Below are 23,057 nucleotides of genomic sequence, written 5' to 3' on the forward strand. Positions count from 1 at the left end.
GCACGAACGAGGGTGGCAGGATATACAAGCTCATAAGCGACGCGGAATCTGCAACAGGGCCACCCCGCATATTGGCGGACCTGGTTTCGAGGCGCGTCTAGGACCTTTTTGGCGAGTGTGTACGTCGCCTTCCGGTAGTATGCTTCAAGTGCTCGTTCCGTGCTGAAGACGGGATGTTGGATGACAGGGGACATTGCATTGGCGTGCGCGCAGCTTGGTAGCAACGCGGATAGCCGCCCACAACCGCCCGGACTTCCGGGGTATGAGGGGGGGCAAGACGGCAAGCGACTTGCTTCAGACGCTTGACTCGGACGGGGAGCCTCACTAGAACTGGTATCGGTAGGCGTTCGCGGTAGGATACTCCGGGGATTTGGGCCTGCTCGTCTGGGCGCAAACATGTGGCCAGAGAAAGACGGGCAGTCAAGGAGAGGTTGGTTCCGATGGCGAATCTCGAGCATCAGGCCGCGGCCGTCCCGACCGGGTTGCCGCCGCTCGGTCCGAGATTTCTGGGACATCAACATCGAGGGAGAACAGGTGGCAACACGGCCGTCTGAGGTAAATGGAGAGATAGCGTCGAGGACTCGCGCCCGCGATGAGCTTTGGGGGCCAGCCAACGAGTGGGCCGATATGGCTCGCATAGTGCCGATTGCTCGAGACAGAGTGCCCACGCCTTCATCCTCGGGTTGCACGTGTTGGCCAGCGGAGTCATGACCCGGGTGGGCCGTTGATGCCGTCGCAGGCGGGGAAATGGAAGCTCGTGCCCTGGCCGCTTGCCTATGGTGCGAACAGCGTTCACAGAGCGAGGCCGATGACTCGACGAGGGTTGTCGGGATAGTTGCATGTCACTAGGCGGGCGCCGCGGCGTTCCGAATACTACTCGGTCGATCGGCGTGTGTCGCGGGTAGGGCGGGAGGGACGCAGGGGGGCATACGTAATCGAAGACGGAGGTGTCGAGTATACAGTTGAGCATATGTACGCGTGTAGCTGCAAGGTTAATATCAATAGAATGGGACTCACCTGTGCTCATATCATATGGAGCTGCCGCAGAATTAGCCAGAATGCGCCCCATTCTCGGGACGAGCCAACTGGGAAGGGTGGCTCTGGGTGGTGTCTCAGCGTCGCCGCGGCACACTGCCGAGCAGGGCAGCCGAGGGACTGCAGCGCCCGCCCCTGGCAGTATCACGCCGGACCAAGTACCGTTGTGTGCTTGCCGCCAGCCCTGCGATAGCATGACCGAGCGTGGGGAACCTCCTGGGATCCGACATGGACGTGAACCAGAGTGCACGTTTTGGGGATCATCGTCCAAATTAGCCGCAAGAACACGCGGCCGTGGACAGCATCCAATTCAGAGCGGAGCCGGCTGCCAGCCCTTCGCCGTCTTTGCCAAAGTCGAGCAGAGTCCAGGCGTGGGGTCCGCCGTCAAGCACTACCCGACAGCGGCTTCCCGGAACTGCAGTGCCATAGACATGACCCTAGCAGGCAGCACCCGTAGGCGAGCGCGTCAGTCACGCTGGAGGGATCCGGAATGGCCCAGGGGCTTGCGCAAGTGCTCATTCCGTGCTTCGGGGGTTCGCCGGGTGGGCCTCCCGAGACAAGCAATGTCGCCCCCATTGCTTCCACCGCATTGGGCATGACAAAAAACCTTGGAAGTTGCTCATCTGTCCTCAAGGTGTCTAGGGCGAAAGGTTCTTCAAGTGGCAGTGCAGAAGTCTGCGCAACCCAAGGGTCCGACCCTTGTCGGCGGCCAAGAGTCTCGTCGAAATTGAGTGCAGAGGACGCTGTGCCAGTGCTGCTCGGGATATAAGCCAACCGTAAAGCCACACCACAAGCACCAATTGAGGGGCCGACCATTGCCCCAAGAACTGCAAGAGTCCATTTCTCTCTCGCATCCTGGCTCCGACCTTGTGATAAACAGGACTGCCAAGAAACTGCGAGATAAGCACTCGGCCCGAAGCGATGGCTCCTGGCGCTCTGCTGCCGGACAGTCCGGGCGGCACCCCGACTTCTGAGACCACCGGTGGCGGGTTCGTGGGCGGCTACTGGGCTCGCCTCAGGGGCGCCGCAGTTGCAAGGCTCAGCACTGGCTTTCAGACAAACACCAATGACCACACCAGCGACGGTCACCAGGCAGATGAACATTCCAATGGGGATACCAACGGTCATGCGAACGGCCATGTCAACAGCGACGTCAACAGCCGTGAAAATAGTGGCTCCAACGAACACGTGCCTCATGTGAGCAGCGCCGTTCCCAGCACTGCCGCCAGCACAGCACCCATCAGCGGGTTGAGGGACGGCGCTGCCGCCAATGGTCACAGGCCAGCGATCGGGCCCAAGGCCTCGACAGGCGCCATCGCCATCGTGGGCATGTCGTGTCGGATGCCGGGGAATGTCTCCAGTCCCGACGAGTTCTGGGAGCTCCTGTCACGGAACCGTTCCGGCTTCAGCGAGATCCCCGAGGAGCGCTTCAACTCTGCAAGTTTTTACCATCCCAACCCAGGCAAAGGAGGATGCTATAATCCCGTGGGGGGGAACTTCCTCCAGTGCGACCTGCGTGACCTGGACGCCCCCTTTTTTGGTCTGACAGAGAAGGAAGCCATTTCGATGGATCCCCAGCAGAGGCTGCTTTTAGAATGCACATTTGAGGCTTTGGAGAATGCCGGGATCCCCAAACACCATATCGCTGGCGGAAATGTGGGTGTTTTTATCGGTGGATCATTCCCTGAATATGAATCGCACCTGTTCAGGGATAGCGACACGATCCCGATGCACCAAGCCACTGGTAAGTGCCAACAGAATGGAGAGCGGAAAAGGGGTCGAGGCAGTCGACGAGAGCTGTTCAAAGATTGCTGATGGCTGAAATTCACCCAAGGCTGCGCATATGCGATGCAATCAAACAGAATCTCCCACTTCTTCGACTTGAGGGGTCCGAGCTTCACCTCGGATACGGCTTGCTCATCGAGCACGGTTGCGGTCCACCTGGCGTGTCAGAGCTTGCGCGCCGGAGAGTCCAGTCTTGCACTGGTGGGAGGGTGTCACTTGAATATGTTGCCTGAGTTCTGGATATCCTTCTCCACATGCAGGTAAGTGACGGAGCCGCGGGTGAGCCCCTTGTTGCAGATCAGTGCTGACAAGGCGTGTCTTGCAGGCTGTTGTCAGACTCGGGGAAGTCGATGGCGTTTGATAGCCGGGGAACCGGCTTCGGGAGGGGTGAAGGGTGCGCAATGATTGTCCTGAAGCCCTTGGAGCAGGCGCTCAAAGACAACGACGCGATCCGAGCCGTCATTGCTGGGTCTGGCATCAACCAAGACGGCAAGACTCCGGGCATCACGATGCCAAACGGAGAAGCCCAGGGTGAGTCAAAGTCCTGCCATGAAAGGGCAACTTTCGGCTGACTGGCCCTCCTCTTCATCTTCCTCAGAGTCCTTGATGCGGCAGGTTTATCGCGACTTCAACCTAAACCCCTGGGATTGCGGCTTCGTCGAAGCGCACGGGACAGGTACAAAAGTCGGAGACCCAATAGAGGCCACGGCAATCCACAACGTGTTGGGGAAGCGCCGCACTGCGAGGGAGCCGCTTTTGATAGGCTCTGTCAAATCCAACATCGGCCACCTGGAGGGTGCCTCGGGGATCGCCGGGATACTCAAAGGAGTCATGATGCTGGAGCGGAGTTTCGTGCTGCCTAATCATGACTTCAAGAGCCCAAACCCCAAGATCCCGTGGAAGGAATGGAGCCTCAAGGTCCCACCGATGCAGAGGCCGTTCCCCCGCGGCAAGAAGTACGTCAGCGTCAACAACTTTGGCTTCGGCGGGACTAACGGTCACGTCGTCCTCAAGACTGCCCCGTTCCGGGTGAAGGAGGAATTGACCGAGAACGAGCTCGACAACCAGCCCAAGTTGATCGTGTTCTCGGCGAATGACAAGACATCCCTGCAAGCCATTCTGAAAGACACCGTCATCTACTTGGAGCGACGGCCAGAGGCCTTCGAGGGGGCCCTGATGCGCAACATTGCCTATACGCTAGGGCAACGCCGGTCATTGCTGCCATGGAGAGCCGCCATGCAGGCAAGGAAGTCCCTGTCGCTAATCGAAGTTCTAAATGGGGGGCGCGCTGTGGTGAACAAGGAGATGGAGTCGGTTCGCATCGGGTACATCTTCACCGGACAAGGAGCCCAATGGTGGGCAATGGGCCGCGAGCTATACAACCATTATCCTGTCTACACCGACAGCCTGGATCGAGCCGACAGATGCCTCGCCAGTCTCGGAAGCGGCTGGTCGCTTGTGGAGGAGCTTGCCAAGTCCGAATTGTCGACCATCGTGAGCGAAGCGCGCATCAGTCAACCATCATGTACCGCGGTCCAGCTCGCCCTTGTCGATTTGCTGCAGAACTGGGGTGTGAGGCCGACAGCAGTGGCGGGCCACTCCAGCGGGGAGATTGCGGCCGCATATGCCGCAGGGGTTATCTCGTTCGAGTCTGCCATCAAGATCGCATACCACCGCGGCAGGCTAATCCCTGTGTTGAGGCAAAGATTCCCGGGCCTCCAAGGCCGGATGATGGCCGTGGGCGGGAGCAAGGACGAGGTTCAAGAGCTGATCGACGGACTCGACGAGAGCCAAGTTCGGATCGCATGCTTCAACAGCCCTTCTAGCCTGACGATATCAGGCGACGAAGTCGCGCTAGCAGCGCTGGAGAGGCTTGTACAACAGAAGCAGATGTTCAACCGGAGACTCGTCGTCGACGTGGCATACCATTCTCACCACATGAATTTGGTGAGCAAGGAGTATCATGCTGCCCTCGCCGACCTTCCAGCTCCTGTCCCTTCAGATGTCAAGTTCCATTCCTCTCTCGCCGGAGGTCTGGTGCATGGGGCGGAGCTGCGGCCGAGCTACTGGGTCAACAACCTCACATGCCCAGTGAGGTTTTCCGAGGCGGTCGAAAGCATGCTTCAGCCAGCCGATGGCTCCAAAGCGGGCGTCGATATGCTGGTAGAGCTCGGTCCGCATTCGGCACTGCAAGGGCCAATCAAGCAAATTCTCAAGGCTGTTGGCGGTTCTGCGGCGAAGACAACGTACGAATCGGCTCTGATCCGCAAGAGGGATGCTGTCGAAACGGCGCTTGATCTTGCTGGCTCTCTCTTCACCAAGGGCGTGAACCTGAATCTTGGGGCCATCAACTTCCCCAAGCCCGGCATCCCCCCGATTCTGCAGATAGACATGCCCAGATACCCGTGGAACTACCAAACCAAGTACTGGCAGGAGTCCAGGATGACGGCGAAGCACAAGCAGCGATCTCAGCCGAGAAGCGACATACTCGGCGTTGAGGCCATATATTCCAATGACCTTGAGCCAACTTGGAGGAATATCATCCGGCTGGACGATCTTCCTTGGCTTCGGCAGCACAAGGTCCAGTCGCTGACCATGTGCCCCATGTCGGTTTTCATCGTCATGGCTCTCGAGGCTGCATCTCAGAGAGTGGTCTCGAGTGACAGGCGCTTCGACAGAATCGAGATGAGAGATGTCAATATCGTCAAGCCGCTGATCATCCCAGACGACGATATTGAGGTCACGACCACGCTCCGTCCCCACCAAGAAGGCACCCTTGTGTCTTCAGATGTTTGGGACGAGTTCAGGATCTGCTCCTATTCGAACAAGATTGGTTGGACAGAGCACTGTGTCGGCTTGGTCACCTCTCTGGCCCACGAGACCAACGACGTGGATGGAGTCAGGCAACGCCTAGACTCTGAGGCGATGCTTCACACAGCGGCCTCTGCTGTCCAAGACTCAGAACCCGTGGTGGTCAGAGTCGAGCAGATGTACGGCGCATTGGCAGGGGTCGGCGTAGCTCTTGGGCCTGCTTTTCAGGGCCTGAAAGACTGCGAGGCCAGCAGCACGCATGCGACGGCCAAGGTCCATATGGATGATTTGGCTAAGGAGATGCCCAGCGAGTGCCTTGCCTCGCCTCTCATGCATCCATGTGTCATCGAGTCTCTGATCGGCATGTACTGGCCAGTGCTTTTGTCAGGACAGTCGAAGATTGCGACCGTGTATCTGCCGTCCGCGGTCTCCAGGGTGTCTATATCCACACAGGCGATGGAGATATCGAAGGCCGCCGGGCGTTCTTTGAGAGCGCACTGCAGCGCAGACTTTGGCCAGGGTGCTTCCAAGCCGGCTCGGGTCACGACGATGGCGGTGGACGGTGACCACGGCAGGGAGCCTCTCATCATCCTGGAGGGTCTCCTCATCGCACCTATCTTGGATGGCGAGACACAGATGCAGGCCGATGCGCCGCGAGAGCTTTGCTACAAGCTAGAGTGGGAGCCGGTGCTGGTACCAGTGCACTGCTCCAGCGAGAAGTCGAACGGAGCACCTGGCAATGGTGAATCAGGCCCGGGACCACTCCATCCTCTGTCAGTCGTCATTGTCCATGATGACTCGGTCTTGCAAAGGTCCGTGACACAGAAACTAGCGACGGCCATGGATAAAGCGGTTGGGAGGATGCCAGAGATTGGGCAGCTGTCAACTATCCAGCCAGAGGGCAAGATCCTCGTCTTCCTCTCCGAGCTTGACACGACTCTTCTCTCCACGATCTCAGCAGCTCAATTCGAGCTCCTTCGGGGAGCTCTGGCCAAAGCTGATGGATGCCTCTGGGTAGTCCGTGGCGCATACGCCAGCTCGACGAACCCAGAGGCAAACATGATCACCGGCCTGAGCAGATCCATCCGGTCAGAGACAGCGATGAAATTTGCGACGCTGGACCTCGACGGCCACGAACCCCTCGCGGAAGAGCTGGTATGCGGTGCCGTCATGCGGGTTTTCAGGGAGGTTTTTGGGCCAAGCGCAGCCAACATGCGTGAGCTCGAGTTCATGGAAAGAGGAGGAGCGTTCTTTACTCCAAGGATCGTCAATGACGACCTGATGAATGCCTTCGTTCAGGAACAAATAAATCCTGCAGCGCTAGAGGATTCGCCATTTGACAGCGAAGATCGGCAACTCCGGCTTTCCATCTCAACGCCGGGAGCTCTGGAAACGCTCCATTTTGTCGACGACCCTATGGCCAGCCAGCGACTCGCAGGCGACCAGGTTGAGATTGACATCCGGGCGACTGGGGTGAGTTTCCGCGACGTCATGGCTGCCAAGGGGCAGACTGCGGAGGATATTGGCTACGAGGTCAGCGGCGTGGTTGTCTCGGTTGGTCCTGAGGCTGTTGGCCTGGCGGTTGGCGACCGTGTAGCCGCCTTGGTCCAAGGAGGCTATGCCTCCAAGGTGCGCACGCCCATCAGGAACGCCTTCAAGTTGCCGCCAGCGATGACCTTCGAAGCAGCTGCCACGCTACCATTGGCGTACTGCACGGCGTACTACAGCCTCTTCGAGATTGGAGGGCTTGAGCGAGGAGAGAGCGTGTTGATCCATTCAGCGGCCGGGCCTGTGGGACAGGCTGCAATCGTCCTAGCCCAAACAGCGCAGGCAGCGATATTTGTCACAGTTGGAACGGCTGAGAAGAAGGCGCTCATCATGGAGGAGTACGGAATTCCCGACGAACGCATCCTCTACAGCCGACGGAGGACCGCATTCAGCAACACACTCCGCGAAGCGACGGATGGGAAAGGGATTGATGTGGTACTGAACTCGGCAACGGGAGATGCGCTCCGGGAGTCGTGGGAATGTCTCAACGAATTCGGCAGGTTCATCGACATCGGAAGAAGAGATGGCAGCGTGAAGACGAGATTGGAGGTGACCAGAGCAGGCAAGAACTCGGCCTTTATCTCGCTTGACTTTTTCGCAGTGGTTGCTGAGAGGCCAAGGGTGATTGGGCGTGTGGTCGGCGAAGTCTCGCGACTGCTCGACAGTGGGAGGATCCGCCCATTGACTCCGATTACAGTGTTTGGAATATCTGAGGTCGAGACAGCACTCAAGAAGATGCAAAGTGCAAGACTGGCCGGGAAGCTGGTGGTGGTGCCCCGGCCGGGCGAAATCGTCCAGGTGCGTTTTGAGGTTTCGTCACCGAGACCGCATAATTAAGCTGACCAGATTCGAGCAGGCAACCCAATCTCGGCCAACGAACAGACTGCTTCGTGCAGATGCCACATACGTTCTCATCGGTGGCACTGGCGGGCTCGGCCGGAGCATGGCCAGGTGGATGGTCGGCAATGGAGCCCATCACATCGCCCTTGTGTCTCGAAGCGGTTCTGCTGAAGGCAAAGTGCGAGAGCTGATACAAGAGCTCGAGGAGCTAGGGGCGGAAGTGGTTGTGCGCAAGTGCAACGTCGTCAGCCGAGACGAAGTCGACGATCTGGTGACGAACGGGCTTCGGGGCATGCCTGCCGTGCGCGGTGTCGTCCACGGAACAATGGTCCTTCATGTGAGTGACAGTCGCCTTTATCGACATGGGGAGCATCGCTAACAGAAGCGTGTGTACAGGACGTGTTGTTTGAGAAAATGACGTGGGATGAGTACGTCAAGGTGACCGAAGGAAAGGTTCAAGGCGCCTGGAACTTGCATCATGCCCTCGCCGGCAAGGAGCTCGACTTCTTCGTCGCAATCTCTTCGGCTGCCGGAGCGGTCGGCAACAGAGGTCAAGCCGCATATGCAGCAGCCAACTGCTTCCTCAACGCCCTTGTTCAGCACCGGCTGTCGTTGGGGCTTCCCGCTTCATCGCTCGACCTGACAATGGTGTCCGATGCAGGCTATTTAGCAGGGAATGCCGACAAGCTCGCCGAGGTGGCCAGGAATCTGGGAAGCGACAGCATATGCGAGTCCGAGGTTCTGGCGTTGCTTAGAGCAGCCATCGAGGGCAGACTCGCCGCTACATGTAACAACCACGCCATCACCGGAATGCGTATTACGCCTGCGATGCAGCCTTTCTGGACCTCGGATGCCAAATTCAAGCATCTACGCTTGGCTATGGAGGCTCAAGCAGCACAGGGAGAAGGTGGTGGCATCAGCACCGTCTCGTTTGGTGCTGCAGCCAAAGCAGCGAAGTCGCTCGAGGAAGCCGAAAGCGCAGTTTGCAGAGGCTTGGTGGACAAGATCTCGACCGTTCTCATGCTCGAGCCCGAGGAAATGGACGTGACTCGGTCTCTATCGCACTACCCGCTGGACTCGCTGGTGGCTATCGAAATCCGCAACTTCATCGCGAGAGAGTTCGAAGCAAATATGCAGGTGCTGGAACTGCTCTCGAGCGGGTCGATTCAGGCATTGGCCAGGGCAGTGTGCGTGAAGAGCAAGTTGATCTCGTTCACTTAAGGCAAGTTTCGGGGGCTTGATTAGGAGCATGCATATTGCGCTGGGCACTCGAGAGATTCGACTTGAGCGTGTGGGGGCCTGACGTTCGCATGGTCGGCGTGAGATATTCTGAGTCCAGGCCCTCACGCGGGTTGCGAGGGGATGGCGACGGATGCGCCAGGGACAATACTTCGGCAGCATCGACGTCGAGGCCAGGGGTAAACTATGAGAAGGAAAGAATGACAAAAGAATGGTGCCCGATTTGAAGAATGTGAATCACTCGGGGTCAGTGTTGAGGCCTCGAGGCAGGCGAGCGACGCCTTGAGACTCGACGAATTGTAGGAGCAATGGCAATGGCATCTTGAGATTTTGTGTGCAGTTGGGCGAAATGCTGAACCGGTAGTTGATGAGGAAGCTATCAGAACGTAGGAAAGCCTGTCAGGTGCAAGGCTGGCATAACTGCTGGGGATAGAAACTGCAGTCGCAGAGAAGCTAAAGAAAAGCTTGATAAACAAAGGGATGTTGAAGGTTGTGGGCGTCTGTCTTCCCCCATCTTTATACTTGGAAGGAGCGAGGGTATAATCAGGTGACGCTGGTGGCGACTGACTCAACTCTGGAACCTTTGTCCCTTGCCACTGAGGCTTGGTTCTCGCGTGGCATCGGGTGGATGTCAGCCGGTGGGGACAGATTCCCCCGAAACACTCACAACCGGCCTAGGGTTTGATCGTGGTAAGGGACCATCCGGGAGAGAAAAAAAAGGAAACTGGGTAGAAGAAAAATCCGAGCTGGAGATAGAGTGGCTAGAAAACAAGGCAAAGTCGATTCACATCTCTTGTCATGGAAGCGCATGTCATTTTCTCTCGCTCGTGCTCGTTGCGTCATTCGGCGTTTTTGCCGACCACCCTCGGCCAAAAACGGAAAGACCTACCCCACCTAAAGCAAAAAAAATCAATGCGCGCTTAGGCAACGCGTGACCGGCCAGCCCGAGCCAGGACAGGTCAATCGCATGCGCGCCCAGGTTTATCGAATATGCGCGCCGGCAATTTATATAAAGGCAACCGGAAATCGCAAGTGGAGTGCACGCGTTACACATTGTGCTCTTTCGATGTTGGCCAACGCGGCCCGAAAAGATCTGTTGGCAGGTCCCCAAGCCTTTCCGTTTTGGGCCGAGGGGGGTCGATTTCCCAGGTCGCGAATTCTGATTTCACCTGTGCGACCCGCTCCACTTCTGGGTCAGGAATAAACGTGACCCCCGGCACACGTCGGAGCTTGTCTCAGCCACCAATCAATTCTTTTCTTAGATTCACCTCAGCTTTTTCGGCAGCGCAGCCCGAAGCGCCACTTTACATTCCACGCGCCGCAGTCGGGCAGACATCGACTTAACTTCCTGTTACCTTTGTCGCAACATCACCTCCTGCTCGCGGGCAAACGGCCTTGAGACTGCTCGTAGGCTCCCTGGAGAAGAAGCCAGCCAAGACCAAAGTCCGTTTGCTTCCAGTCAGTGAGTATCAAGGCGCGTATCTTGTCGCCATGACAAGTTATCGACCCCAGCGCCCGCGCGGCGAAGGCGGAGGCGGAGGCGTACGTGACAGCTACCACCCGCGCGATGATGGCAGACGTGGCCAGTATCGGCCTCAGCCCAACTCGTACAGCGACTATAGCAATACGCGCAACTCGCACCATCCCCCGCCGCCTGGCTTCGACAGCTTCCACCCTCCCCAGGGAGAGTTCACCTTTCGCGCCGAGAAGCCGTCCGGAATCCAAGAGTCTCGCTTCGATGGTGATGGCGGCGGCGGCCGTCATCATCGCGACCGAGAGCATGATCGTGATCGCGACCGCAATCGCAGAAGCCACCGCCCCGACTATGGCCGCAGGGGTGCCGAGCGCGATGGAGGCGGCAGAGGCCGACCGTACCACGCCCAACATTATATGCCTAACCGGCGCCTGCCCTCCGCCCGCCCCATCCTGACTACCACACTTGACTCCAACAAGGAGCTGTCTTTTAAAGAGAGTGCTAGCGGTGTCACGTACAGAACGCTAGGCGAGCTGTCGGACAGTGACGACGCCGAGATGGACATCTCAGACAACGAACAGGAGGGTGACTCGGAAGAGCCTAGTGGCCACGGCAACAAGAAGCGGCGGCTCGCCGCTGGAGATACTTCTGGAAACAGTGTCCCCAAGTGGTCCAATCCGGACCCTTACACGGCTGCTCCCCCACCCGACATTTCACAGCAGAAGAAGAAGGACGTGGTCCAGCTGATCCGCAAGGCTCGCGTGCAGCCCGCTGTGGGGTCCAAGCCTGCCGTCCCGGAGAGCGCAGATTTTATCTCGTGTAACCTGGACGATAGTGACGACGAGGATTATGTTGTGCTTCGGCCTGATAATTCGGGACGCGGCGACCAGTTGGAAGCCTCGCTGGTGTCAAAGGCCCCACCCACAGCGTCGCTGCCTCGCGCCCCAACCTCAAACTCGGGCGGGAAGCCGTCTGGTGTTGGCCATCCCGCCAAACCACTCTCGCTTCCCAATCGACCTCCTCCTCCTCCCGCAGACCTGGGCAGTCGCAAGCGCACCCATGACGACGAGATCAAAGTGCCTGACCACGCCAAACTCAAAAAGCACTCGACCAAGATGTCTGCTGGCGTTGTCTCCCCCGAATGGCAGCCCGTCCACGGAGGGAACTCGTGCCCGTGGGTAACGATGGATCATTCGGAGCTCCATTATGTGTCTGTCTGGTAAGCCCTGTCTCCAACCAAACCCCATCTACCGATCCACAGATGTATCTCCAATGGTCACGACGCCAGTCGCTCGATATCATGAAGACTAACGGCTGTTCGATGGGGGTTCTTCGGGTAGGCTCGACAAGGAAATTAAAGACTTCTACGACTACGTGAAGCCCACTCACTTCGAGGAGAAGCTTAGGCAGAGCTTGGTGGACGAGCTTGTGACGCACGTTAGGCGTACGTGGAACGATGCCTCGGTTTACCCTTTTGGCTCCTTCAAGTCGGGTCTCTATCTGCCCACGGGCGACATGGATCTCGTGTTCTGCTCAGACAAGTACCTGAGCCGTCACATTGCCCAGTACACTCCCAAGAAGCAGGTTTTCCACTTCGCCCGCTTCGTGGAGAAGCGAGGGCTGGCTCACCAACACCGAGTCGAGAGGATTCACAAGGCCAGGGTTCCGCTGGTCAAGTACGTTGACGCGCGGACCGGTCTCAAGGTTGACATCTCGTTCGAGAACTCGACTGGAATCACTGCTGTCAACACATTTCTCGCGTGGAAGGAGGAGTTTCCCGCCATGCCAATCCTCGTGACCGTCATCAAGCATTTCTTGGCGATGCGGGGCCTTAACGAGCCTGTTAATGGCGGCCTTGGTGGCTTCTCCGTTATCTGTCTGGTGGTCAGCATGCTGCAGATGATGCCCGAGGTTCAGAGCCGCGCCATCCTCCCTGGCCAGCACCTCGGGGAGCTCCTTCTCCACTTCTTTGACTTGTATGGAAACAAGTTCCAGTATCAGAAGATGGCAATCTCTCTGAAGCCGCCCCGATATGTGCCCAAGGTATGATCAGAACCATAACACAGCCACCTGGAAATCTCAGCATGCAGATGCGAGAACTAACGCACCAGCAACACTACAGAACAAGGTTCAGACATTCGCCTACAAGAACTCTGATAGGTTCTCTATCATCGACCCGAACGATCCAGAGAACGACATCTCGGGCGGCTCGTCCAACAGCCACACCGTTCAGGAGGCCTTTTCGCGGGCGTACGACCAGCTGCGCGATCGCATCGCCTTCCTCGCGCGCTCTCCAGTCAATGCACCTTTCTCGAGCGTCCTCGAGCCCATCTTCGCTGGCAACTACACCTCGTTTGAGGATCAGCGTCGGCACATGCAAACCTTGTGGGATAGGTCCAACCGTGGACGACGGTAGCCGTCTTGGCCCGGTCGAGGTCTCGCCCAGCCGTAGCTAGGCCGCATCCGGCTCTCATCCCCTTTCCACCTTAGACGGGAGCATATACGGCAGGCCACTGTTCGCGGCAACTCATTTCTTTCCTTTGTTTTCTGTCTTCTGTTTTTTCGTTGCGAAGGTATCTGGCCCCAGGTCCATGGCACGGCGTTTTGGAGGGCGGGCAAAATGTTTTTTTGCTACTCGGTTACGGCCGAGAGTCTCACGATTACGGCGCCACTCACGTTTCCAGGAGCCGCTGGCACGTCGGTCACGATGCCACCGACGACGATGTGCGATCTCCCTTCGATGTCTTAACAGGTACCCCCTTCTGAGCAGACAAGACGCTCACTTTCCTTCAGTTACAGCTTGACGGGCGAAGCTTGCCAGTCGGGTTTCTTCATGTATCATAGCACGGGAGTATGGCCCTCTTGCCCGGCACGATATTTTCCATGTCGGGTTCCCTCCCCCGTTTTTTGCCATGCTCTCCATCCGCAAAGGGACGGCCGACCTTGGCCTCTGGCCCCGAGTCATCTTTTTCACCCCCTCGACTCGAGGCATAGCCTTGATTTTACCGAATCGATCTCCGGATACTCCGGTTTCTCCGCCTCTCCCCTGCCCTCGGTGCCATGGCAAGGAAGGCGCACAATGATGCGCATTCACACGTGCACAGGGACTAAATACTCTGGTTTCTTAAAGAACCAGCTCTCCCCATTGTGAGCCTGGTACGCTACACTGACCATTGTGATAACTAGGACCCGAATGGCGATCAATGCGACAAGAACGCGAGCTCTATGCTATTGCCTTGCACAACAACAAAAGCTTTCAGCGCATCTAACCATTCACTAGCTACCAACTCTACGACAAACATTATCCATCCTGCGGTCTTCGGACTGCTCGTGGAACTTTTTTCCCATTGCATGTTGCGCTTGATGCGTGGCGGCGAAGGGGAAGATTGGGAAGGGAACCGCGTAGGCTAACGCTGGTCCTCGGCTCTTATTCGTATTTAGCTGTGGGAGGAGGATGGCGGTATCTCCCCCGCTCAATCAAATTAAGTAGATGCTGAACGGGGACCAGTGTCTGTAAAAGGAAGCATGGTATTCTGAAATCGATGCTCCCAGTGCCTTCGCAGATGTTGGGCAGACGCAGGCTGTGGGTGCTGCGGGGTATCAGCACGTTTCTCGGCACAGGGATTGGTACTGCAGCTCTGAGTGCTGCTGGCTCACTGGAGGTGGGGCGAGGTGGTCTGCGCTGGGCAGGACTCGAGACTCGTTCTTCCCAAACACCCCAACACCTCCGGCTCGGAAAAAGAGTCCAAGCCTCGGACTCGATCAACGCTGAAAGCGCAGCGACCGGAGCCCTGTCCCTAAATCCGGCCTTGTTCTTTTTTCCCTTTCTCCAGTCTCGGCGTTGAGCACACATCCTGAATGTTCGCCTCCAGCCTCCGCCGGGACTATGACCCGGTTCCTTCGGGAGAGGACGATGTAGCGGCTCGAGACGCAACAGCTGCCGTGCCGACGGCACGAATCCCAAAAGCCGTGCTGCGGCTACACCTGCTGTGTCTCTTTTTCGCCATCGGCTCCTCTGTCTGGGGGTAGGTCTGACCTCCCACTCCAAGAATCCCTGTGCAGAAACTGCGCTTAGTCCGAGACGTGGAACCTAACCTGTTCCGCAGCTATAATGTCGGCGTCCTCTCCTCCATCATGGTGCACCCGGGCTTTGTCGCCGCCGTCGGCGGCCTCGGTCCGAGCCGCAAGGGCGTCGTCACGGCCGTCTACTACGTCGGGACGTGGACCTCGTACGTCTTTGTGTCTCGCGCCGCCAGCGACCTGCTGGGCCGTCGCTTCGCTGCCCTGTCCGGCGTCGTGGTCGCCTGCGTCGGGACCGCGCTCCAGGCCTCAGCCGCCGGGCCCGCAGCCTTCACTATGGTCATATGCGGCCGTATTGTGGCGGGTGTCGGCGTTGCCATCTTGAGCACCAGCGTGCCCTTGTACCAAAGGTTCGCCAGACCCCGTATTGGCAATAAAACTATTGACAACACCACACTGACGCGCAGCTGCCACCCTTAGCGAGATCTCGCCAGCCAAGGAGCGCGGCCGATTTGTGGTCATGAACCACGTTGGTTTCGTTGTTGGCCTTGCCAGTGGATTCTGGTATGAATGAGTCTATTCCTTGTTCCAGCCTCGTGAGCTCGACTTACATAGGCACAAGTATCTGCCTACTTCCCTAGCTAATCTCCTCTCTAATCAGGGTCGGATACGCCATGACTTTCTGGGACACTCCGTACGGTGCTGACTCTGGGTGGCGCTATTCCTTTGCCGTACAGTTTATCCCTTCGGCAATATTCGCCTTTGGCCTCCCATTCCTTCCCGAGACGTCAGTCATGGTCCCGACTTTCGAGCCTACTCTTTCTTCCTTGCTATTGTTCCACTAGACTAATCACGTCCAATCAACAGACCGCGGTGGCTTGTAGAGCATGATAAACTCGATCTCGCACGGCGCTCGCTCCATTATTTCCGCGAGGGATCATTCACCAACCGTGAGATCTCGCACGAGTTCGACGCCATGACAGCCTCGGTAGCTGAGTTCAGGGCTTCAGGCCTGACATCGTGGCGCTGCCTCTTCACCGAGCCCTCGCTCTTCCGGCGGCTCTGGCGCGCCGCACTCCTGCAGTTCATGGGCCAGATGTGTGGAGCGACAGCTATGAAGTACTACCTTCCGACGCTCCTAGAGGTTCTCGGCCTCGATCACAGAGTTGCCCTTATGGCAGGCGGCATCGAAAGCACCCTCAAGATAGGGATGACACTCCTAGACAGCATTCTCATAGACCGCATGGGCAGGCGTTTAACTCTGGCTGTCGGAGCTGGCGCCATGGCCTTTGCAATGCTGGTGAGTTCACAACCCCCCTGTCCGTTCACGCGCAGTCTCTCTGGGCCTGAGATTTAACTTGACGCTCTATCCTCAGATAAACGGCGCCCTTCCCTTGATTTTCCCAAATAACACCAATCGCGCAGCAGACATCACTTGTGTAGTTTTCATATTCATATACGCACTAGGCTTTAGCATGGGCTTCGGCCCCGCCGCCTGGGTTTATGGCGCAGAGGTACGCAGAAACCGTCGCGATACCCCTGTTCTCAGTAGGCCGTCTTTCTGGCTGCTTCTAACCTTTTCGAGAGAGAGAGCTCACTAGGTCTTCCCCACTGCCATTCGCGCCCGCGGACTCAATCTCGCTGCCTCTGGGGGCTCGATCGGTTCTATACTCGTTGCCCAGATATGGCCACTTGGCATCCACCGCATCGGAACTAAGATCTACTTCTTTTTCATGGCTGTCAATCTGATATGCGTCCCTGTAGGTTGCGCCCAGGCCCAGTCGCAGTCCCAAGCCACAACTAACGTTAACGCTGTTACGCAGGTAATCTATATACTGTACCCTGAAACCAAGGGTCGTGCTCTTGAGGATATGGACGTCTTGTTTGGAAAGATCGGCGAGGCTTCTGTAGACGGCCGCCAGCCAGAACGTCCTAGAGCGGCGGGTGGCCGCCAACGCCACAAATCGAGGACCAGCGGGGAGGAGAGCACGAGGCTTGTGCAGCAATAGGATCGTTCACAGCCGGCAGCCGCCATACTCGGTTCCGAATACAGCTCAGGCTACCAATGCGTGTGGTCTAAACATATACCCCATTGCCCGCATCATGTCATATCTCACAGGCTGCCCTTGACTGGTGTAGTTACCGCCGAAAAAATGGTGCTCCTGCAAATGATTGATGAGCCAGCGCTGACCTCAATATCGTACTGGATCTCCCCATCTGGGTGCGGGTATCCGGTTCCTCCGCTCCGGCGTCGGTCCCTCAGGGCGTGATCCATCTCCCCCGTAAGCTAGGAACACAAGGCACCGGCAATACCCTGTCATAAACCCCGCACCATCCTCATGCCACCAACAAACGCCCTGCGCAGTGGAGAATCGTTCAAGAAAGTGTCATGTCAAATGTCAAATTGACGAATGTGGCCAAAAGGCGCGCCCTGCCGCCCGATTTTTTGCGCCCTTTATTCACAGCAGTAATCTGTACCGACAAGAGCCAGCTAGGCAATTTACCACTTACCATTGAACGCGGCGGAGACCTGCCAGTGTGATATTCATAAAGCCGCGAGAAATCTACTCTGAATTCCTTTTTTTGCCCAAAGTCTTTACTACTTTTTTTTCTCTCGCTCTCCTCGTCTCCCATCGCCGACATGGAACTCATCCCTTGGGACCCAGACTCGCCCGAGCATTGCGACCGGATGTACCGTCAGCGGATAGCTTGTGGCTGGGCTTGGGAAATTGAAAAGTTCAAAGAGACCAGCATAAAAGGCTCCGTCGTCTATTATTGGATCGTAAGAACTCCATATACATCCCCGACTGAGCGCCAGGTGGCATACGGATCAAGGCTCCCGGACTGGGGGATACGTATCCGCCCCTGGCAAGGCTGCCGACTCCAGTCAGTCCACCACAAGGCGTTTGAAAACCTGATACCTGTCGTTCAACTTTTGGCGTGTTCCACCAAAGGCTTTGAAAGACGATTTCCCTGGCAAGGAGGACATTATCGCCAAGCATACTTCCAAGTTCCCAGAGGCATGTTTGTCTAGCTCATTCTCCCTTGCAGCACATCTCTCTTTGCCAGCAGGGTGTTGACTCAAAAAATCACTCACCCAAAAGGAGTCGGCCCCCCTGCAAGACACCGCCACCTCCACCTGGGCCGAGCCGCGGGCGCCGCCGCCCGCGGTGCCGACACACGCCTTTATGCCCTTGGGCCACGTCGGCCTCGGCCGGCTGCAGCCCGACGATGAGCGCGTCATGCTGGCAACCGGCGGCAGCGGCAGCGGCAGCGGTAGCGGCAACGGCTCCGCAACCATGGCCTGGGTCGGCCCGCTGTACGTGTCGTGGGCCATCCAGCGCATCGGGCTGGGCCGGTTCGCCATGGATGAGGCCGAGCGCCTCGCGCGCCTGCCGCCCGTCGGCGCCGGCGTCGTCGGGCTCGACGCCGTCCGCGGCGACCAGGCGCTGCAGCCAGACCTGGTCAGGACGCACTACGAGGAGCGCGGGTTCCCGACCCCTGTTGTGAGTTTTTTTTTTTTGTCGTTGTTATTGTTCTTGTTTTCTCCCGTATCTCTCAAGCGACGGCACCCATGTTTGCTGACGAGGTTTTTGCACATTGTTCCAGATCACCAACCATGATTGGTACCTGACGCGGGGATACTCGGAGTACTGGAGGAAAGACAACGCGTACCCGTGGACGGACTCGAAGACGGGAGAGCTGCGGCAGCTCGGTTGCGTGTACCTCAAGAAAGAGCTCCCTCGACCTTGATATTGGTTACCGGGGGCTCAAGATGTGCATGCTATAAAGGGAGTTGGGAGAATGAACAATGCGTGATCTCCATCTAGTTGCGCCTATCTACCTCGCTGCGTTCGTTCGCCTGAAGAGAATGCTGTGCCATGACTCCGGTATTGCCTGGAATTTCCACCTGGTAAACGGAATATCTTCATGTATCCTATGAGAGCGCAAAAAGCAGATGTATCCCGGAAACGACAGAAACAAAAAAGAAACCCAGCCAAAACCAAGCGGTGTTTGCCAACCAATTCCATCCAGAATCTGTACTCCCACGCCTCGCCCACCGATAACCGCTTTTTTCTTTCCTCCAGATACAAAAAAACACCAAGCAAAGGCCCAAGAGGTATCATCCGCATAACCCAATGTCAACAAGCCAAAAGAGACCCGATTCCAGAACACCACAGCAAGATCTGTTAATCGCTCGAGAAAAGATACATAGCCTGGGGGATATATGCAGCAAATGAGACAAGAGCGCGCGAGCGCGGAAAGAAATGAAAAACTTCAAGGTGCATGCAAGCACAGACTGAAGTTGTTTGTCATGAACCGTCGGAAAAGATGGATGAGGAGCCAAGCGAATGTTTCTGGAAATGCAATAGACCAAAAGAAAACAGCCAGTTAGGCTACGGCCCGGGAGATGAGAGCCCGTAGACCGGGGGCTGTCCTGTCGATGTCCACTCGTCGTTGGTGTCCCGACCCGAGAAGTGCCCGATCCCGGGGGAGCTGTCCTCCCACCTCTTGTTCTCGTTGGCTTCGAGGTAGTTGGAGATCTGCATGGGAGACTGGGGGTGTGCCTGCGCCTGCGCCTGCTGCCGGTGGTGATGGTGCTGCAGTGCCAAGGCCGCCTGTTGCTGCTGTCGACTCCACGCTCCCGCGCCTGTCGCTGGACCTGCCGCATCATCTCCGGGCGTGCCAAGTCGGTTGGTGCTGGTGAAACCGATGCCGCCGCCGCCGTGGGCCGCTCCGCTCCCAATCGGGGCACTCGCGCTGTTGATGGGCGTAAAGGAAAGCGACGAAGCAGGCCTCTGTGGTGGCTGTTGCTGCGACTGCTGTCGGCCCGCTCCCGGCCCATTGTCGTCGTAGACTTCAGGTCCTCCGGTGGTGTTGGGAGAGTCGCGGTCATCGTAGGAGACGGCAGCTAGCGACTTGTCCTCGACGGCCATTATAACACCGTTATTGACCACCTTGGAGCTCTCCTCTTGCCACTCCTTCAGGCCACCACCCACGGGCGCGACGCGCGCACCAGCTTCCCCGCCGCCGCCCTGGACCGCCGCCTGGTAGTCGCTCTTGGTCTGCTGATAGTACCGATCCATTTCGAGAAAGTACATGTTGTATGTCCCTGCCATCTTGAGCGAGCTGTACATCTTGGCGAGCGTGTGGAATGTCACGCTGGAGGGCCCCGATTTGGTGATCCCGCCGCCGTCTCCCGCGGGAGTGACGGTCCCGCCACCGCCTTCTCCCGTCCCTCCGCTCGAGTCATCCGGGCCACCGCCGAGTTCGTTGTCGTCGGTGTCCTCGTCGGCCAGCATGTGGTCCTCGGTGTCCATGTGTGGAAAGTGGTACGCGTAAATTCCCACAAAAGCAGCGGTCCAGACGGCGAAGAGGACGAGCCCGGACATGGGAAGCTTGTCGCGGCTCTGACACGTCTCGATCAGATCCACAATCTCCCGGGCCGACCGGAACACCTTCTCGGTACTGCGTAGCCAGAAGTCCTCGGGTACCTGGTAGTGCCCCTCGGGAAACGTCTTTGCATCAAGTGGGCCGACGGGACCGGAACAACGGATGGGGATGAAGGGTATGTACTCGCGATGGAGCATGATCTGGCAGATGCAGCCGAGCATGTGTAACGACACGTATGAACTGGATCCTTGGTGGTTCTCGTGTTTGAGATAGTTGGCGCGCGAGAGCTTGAGGACGGGTGGCAGCGCCGCGTAGAACTCATCAAGCCTCCGATCGAGATGGGCAAAAGTGGTGCTCTCCATCCAGGGAGGCGATTCTCCGTCCACAGCTCTCCCCCCGGCGAAGCTGTACTCGGAGATCTCGCCCCATATACCCACCAGCTTGATAAAGCATCCCAAAAGGTTGTCCCGGTAACCTTTGCTTGCGCGTTCCGCGTCGGTGGTGGTGAGAAAACCGGTCAGTGACTCCTCGGCAAAATCAAAGTCCATCTCGGAGCAAGGCAGCTGGATCTTCATATCTCCAGACCGGATGGCAGAGACCCTCTCCTTTCCGCACGACAGCATGCGGTCCAGAATGAAACAGCTCCACATGGTCCGTCTCCTGACCTCCTTCGCTGTAACCAGCTCGGCGATCGGTGCATCCGACTCTGCCATCCGCTTGCGCTTGCCGCCGTGGTGCTGCGGCTCCGCCTGGACAGGTACGAGCGTCGGTTTCGCCTCCTGTATCCGGTCTCCAAAGCACAAGCCCAGGGCCTGTGCCATACGTATCGCGATACCGACGTACATCCACGCGCCAAGCCCGCCTGTGCTGGGCTTGGCCTGGCTCCATTCATAAAGGCCCAGCATCAGAAAGGCCTGGACGCGTTCGACCGACGCCACTGCCATGCAACTCCTCATGGGTCCCAATGACTTGGCAAGAATGTCGGCAAAGTACTCCGAGGCAGCCGTTGCTGTCGAGCCGTCGGAGCGTATTTGGATCGAACGGTTCTTGGCGCTCCCGCCTTGCTGATTGGCAACGGAATGCGCGATGTACTTGACAAGATCGGGATGGAATCGCGCCGTCAGGGTCAGCATCCCAAGCAGGACAAGGTTGACGTCCGAGTCCCCCGGCCTGTCGCTCCCCCGGTTCTTTGGCGAGCCACAGTACCACTTGAGTGTCGGCACATGGAGAAAAGGCAGCTCGGTGGCGAAGTGAAGCTTGAAGATGTCGAAACATTGTATCCACAGCGTCTCGGTCAGGTACGGCGCGGCCAAGATCTCGGCCCCGAATCTGGACGCGCTCGAGGTGGTCGTGATTGGGCTCTCGTCCAGCCGCTTGAGCCGCTTGCGCTCCGACTGCGCTGCCTCGCCCTCACGCTTCACCGTCATAGGGGGATCCAGCCTCTTGGGCGGCAGAAAGGTCGGATCCGGGTACCTGCATTCCTTCCCCGTCTTCACGCAGCCGTCACAGGGCGAGCTGCCGCCGAAGTTGTCACACTTGATCTTTGATTTCCGGCACCTTAGGCACGCGATGCTCGACCGCATCGGCGGCCGCTTCAGGACGGCGCCGACCTTTTTCTCGTCTGCGCTGCTGGCCATGACTGCGAATCCCGCAACCCTAAAGGGCTCATCACTGGCGGCCGCCGTCACGGCAAACTCCTGGCTCCTGGCTGTTGCGCCCGCTACATCTGCGTTGCTCGTGCCAGCAGCTGACAGTCCCGATAGCCCCCCGAGCGGAGGCGGATAATGCGCCTGTGGTGTGGTGTTGGGTGGAACCGGTGGAATATCCACCTGGGAAACGAAAGCGTCTTCGAACTTGCGCTTGGAGGCTGATGCGACAGACGCGTTTATGGCACCTTCATCAGTATCCGACGGATCGGGAGGGGATATGATGGACTGGATCCGAAGCGGAGACGTAATTGTGCCGGCTTGGGTCTTCGGCAGACCCTAGCACCAAGCAACAGTCGGGCCAGGGGGGATTGGGGATTGCGAGAGCGCGGGGACTGGGGTGGCACGAGTTCGAGACAGGCGGATACCCGGTGTGGTGTAAGAATGCCGAGGGCGTAAGCAGCAGAAAGGCGAGCTGCCGCCTCCACCGTCGGTTCCGAACGCAGCGGGCGTCTGTGGCTAGCCAGTCAGGAAGACACAAGAACCTCTTTCGCGATAGTTGCCGTACACGTCAAGGCTCCCTTGCACGATTTAGCACCTGATGCTCGTGGGACAGACGGCAAGGACAGCACAGAGCCGTTAGTGACGAGCCTGCGATTTGTCAGAGCGCGGGCGCGTGATATCCAGACTCGGCTCAGGCAAACAGGTTGAGCGTTGCGAAAAGGGGCGACACAACGTCGCGGGCAACGCAGCTACCCGGTGATGACGTCAGCCGTGCCACGCTGGTTCGGGCTCGGTCGAGAACCTCGGCAGCTGTCCGATACGGGCACCAACAAGTCGTCGGTTGTATTCCCGGCGTGACGGAGATGTGCTGTCCGGTGGACGTAAAGGGCTGCGCGGGCGATGGGGCAAGGCTGGAATTAGCATCGTCGTTGCCGTGTGCAGTTCAATGGACATTGGGGCGCGCAGTTTCGGTTAACCAGCTGGCAAGGGGAAGTTCGAGCGCACAACCCTAAACCACCTAGCTGCCGAGGTTTGGCACGCTTGTACCTACTTCGCGTCCCCAAGTACCTCTGCACCTAGGTAATGTCTGGCCGAACCGAGCCAATAGGTAGGTACGGTAGGCTGCAGACAACGTCTAGAGTCGATCAATGCAAAGTGCGCTTGTTTCGGAAGCTCACGCAGCTGCCCCCAAGTCGCGATGGCAAGTCGACAATGGTGAAGCTGGGAACGCGCGGGGTGATTGTGCAGGGGAATTTTCGTGC

At 57.9% G+C, this 23,057-nt stretch overlaps 5 protein-coding genes across 5 annotated transcripts; 4 read left to right on the forward strand and 1 right to left on the reverse strand.

Moving 5' to 3' along the window:
* Nucleotides 1-1,956: 1,956 nt before the first annotated feature.
* On the forward strand, nucleotides 1,957-9,376 carry GGTG_03165 (hypothetical protein; the record flags this gene model as incomplete). The annotated part of the gene is made up of 6 exons (XM_009220943.1): nucleotides 1,957-2,779; nucleotides 2,870-3,080; nucleotides 3,146-3,351; nucleotides 3,419-7,977; nucleotides 8,036-8,356; nucleotides 8,416-9,376. The coding sequence occupies 6 exons, from the start codon at nucleotides 1,957-1,959 to the stop codon at nucleotides 9,238-9,240; spliced, it is 6,945 nt and encodes a 2,314-aa protein (XP_009219207.1). The 3' UTR covers nucleotides 9,241-9,376.
* A 909-nt stretch (nucleotides 9,377-10,285) lies between these two features.
* Nucleotides 10,286-13,772, forward strand: GGTG_03166 (DNA polymerase sigma). Its single transcript, XM_009220944.1, has 3 exons — nucleotides 10,286-11,951; nucleotides 12,073-12,775; nucleotides 12,855-13,772. Exons 1-3 carry the CDS (start codon nucleotides 10,750-10,752, stop codon nucleotides 13,146-13,148), a joined length of 2,199 nt encoding a protein of 732 aa, XP_009219208.1. The 5' UTR covers nucleotides 10,286-10,749; the 3' UTR covers nucleotides 13,149-13,772.
* A 652-nt stretch (nucleotides 13,773-14,424) lies between these two features.
* On the forward strand, nucleotides 14,425-16,944 carry GGTG_03167 (hypothetical protein). Its single transcript, XM_009220945.1, has 8 exons — nucleotides 14,425-14,757; nucleotides 14,839-15,162; nucleotides 15,233-15,316; nucleotides 15,414-15,539; nucleotides 15,620-16,052; nucleotides 16,129-16,266; nucleotides 16,354-16,512; nucleotides 16,576-16,944. Exons 1-8 carry the CDS (start codon nucleotides 14,591-14,593, stop codon nucleotides 16,759-16,761), a joined length of 1,617 nt encoding a protein of 538 aa, XP_009219209.1. The 5' UTR covers nucleotides 14,425-14,590; the 3' UTR covers nucleotides 16,762-16,944.
* Nucleotides 16,945-17,132: 188 nt separating this feature from the next.
* GGTG_03168 (hypothetical protein) lies at nucleotides 17,133-18,801 on the forward strand. The gene is made up of 4 exons (XM_009220946.1): nucleotides 17,133-17,534; nucleotides 17,707-17,772; nucleotides 17,857-18,258; nucleotides 18,362-18,801. The coding sequence occupies exons 1-4, from the start codon at nucleotides 17,394-17,396 to the stop codon at nucleotides 18,503-18,505; spliced, it is 753 nt and encodes a 250-aa protein (XP_009219210.1). The 5' UTR covers nucleotides 17,133-17,393; the 3' UTR covers nucleotides 18,506-18,801.
* A 348-nt stretch (nucleotides 18,802-19,149) lies between these two features.
* GGTG_03169 (hypothetical protein) lies at nucleotides 19,150-22,749 on the reverse strand (the record flags this gene model as incomplete). The annotated part of the gene is made up of 3 exons (XM_009220947.1): nucleotides 19,150-22,131; nucleotides 22,221-22,305; nucleotides 22,598-22,749. 3 exons carry the CDS (start codon nucleotides 22,747-22,749, stop codon nucleotides 19,150-19,152), a joined length of 3,219 nt encoding a protein of 1,072 aa, XP_009219211.1.
* Nucleotides 22,750-23,057: the final 308 nt, after the last annotated feature.

This window comes from Gaeumannomyces tritici (genome assembly GCF_000145635.1).
Source record: "Gaeumannomyces tritici R3-111a-1 unplaced genomic scaffold supercont2.2, whole genome shotgun sequence".
Taxonomy (NCBI): domain Eukaryota; kingdom Fungi; phylum Ascomycota; class Sordariomycetes; order Magnaporthales; family Magnaporthaceae; genus Gaeumannomyces; species Gaeumannomyces tritici.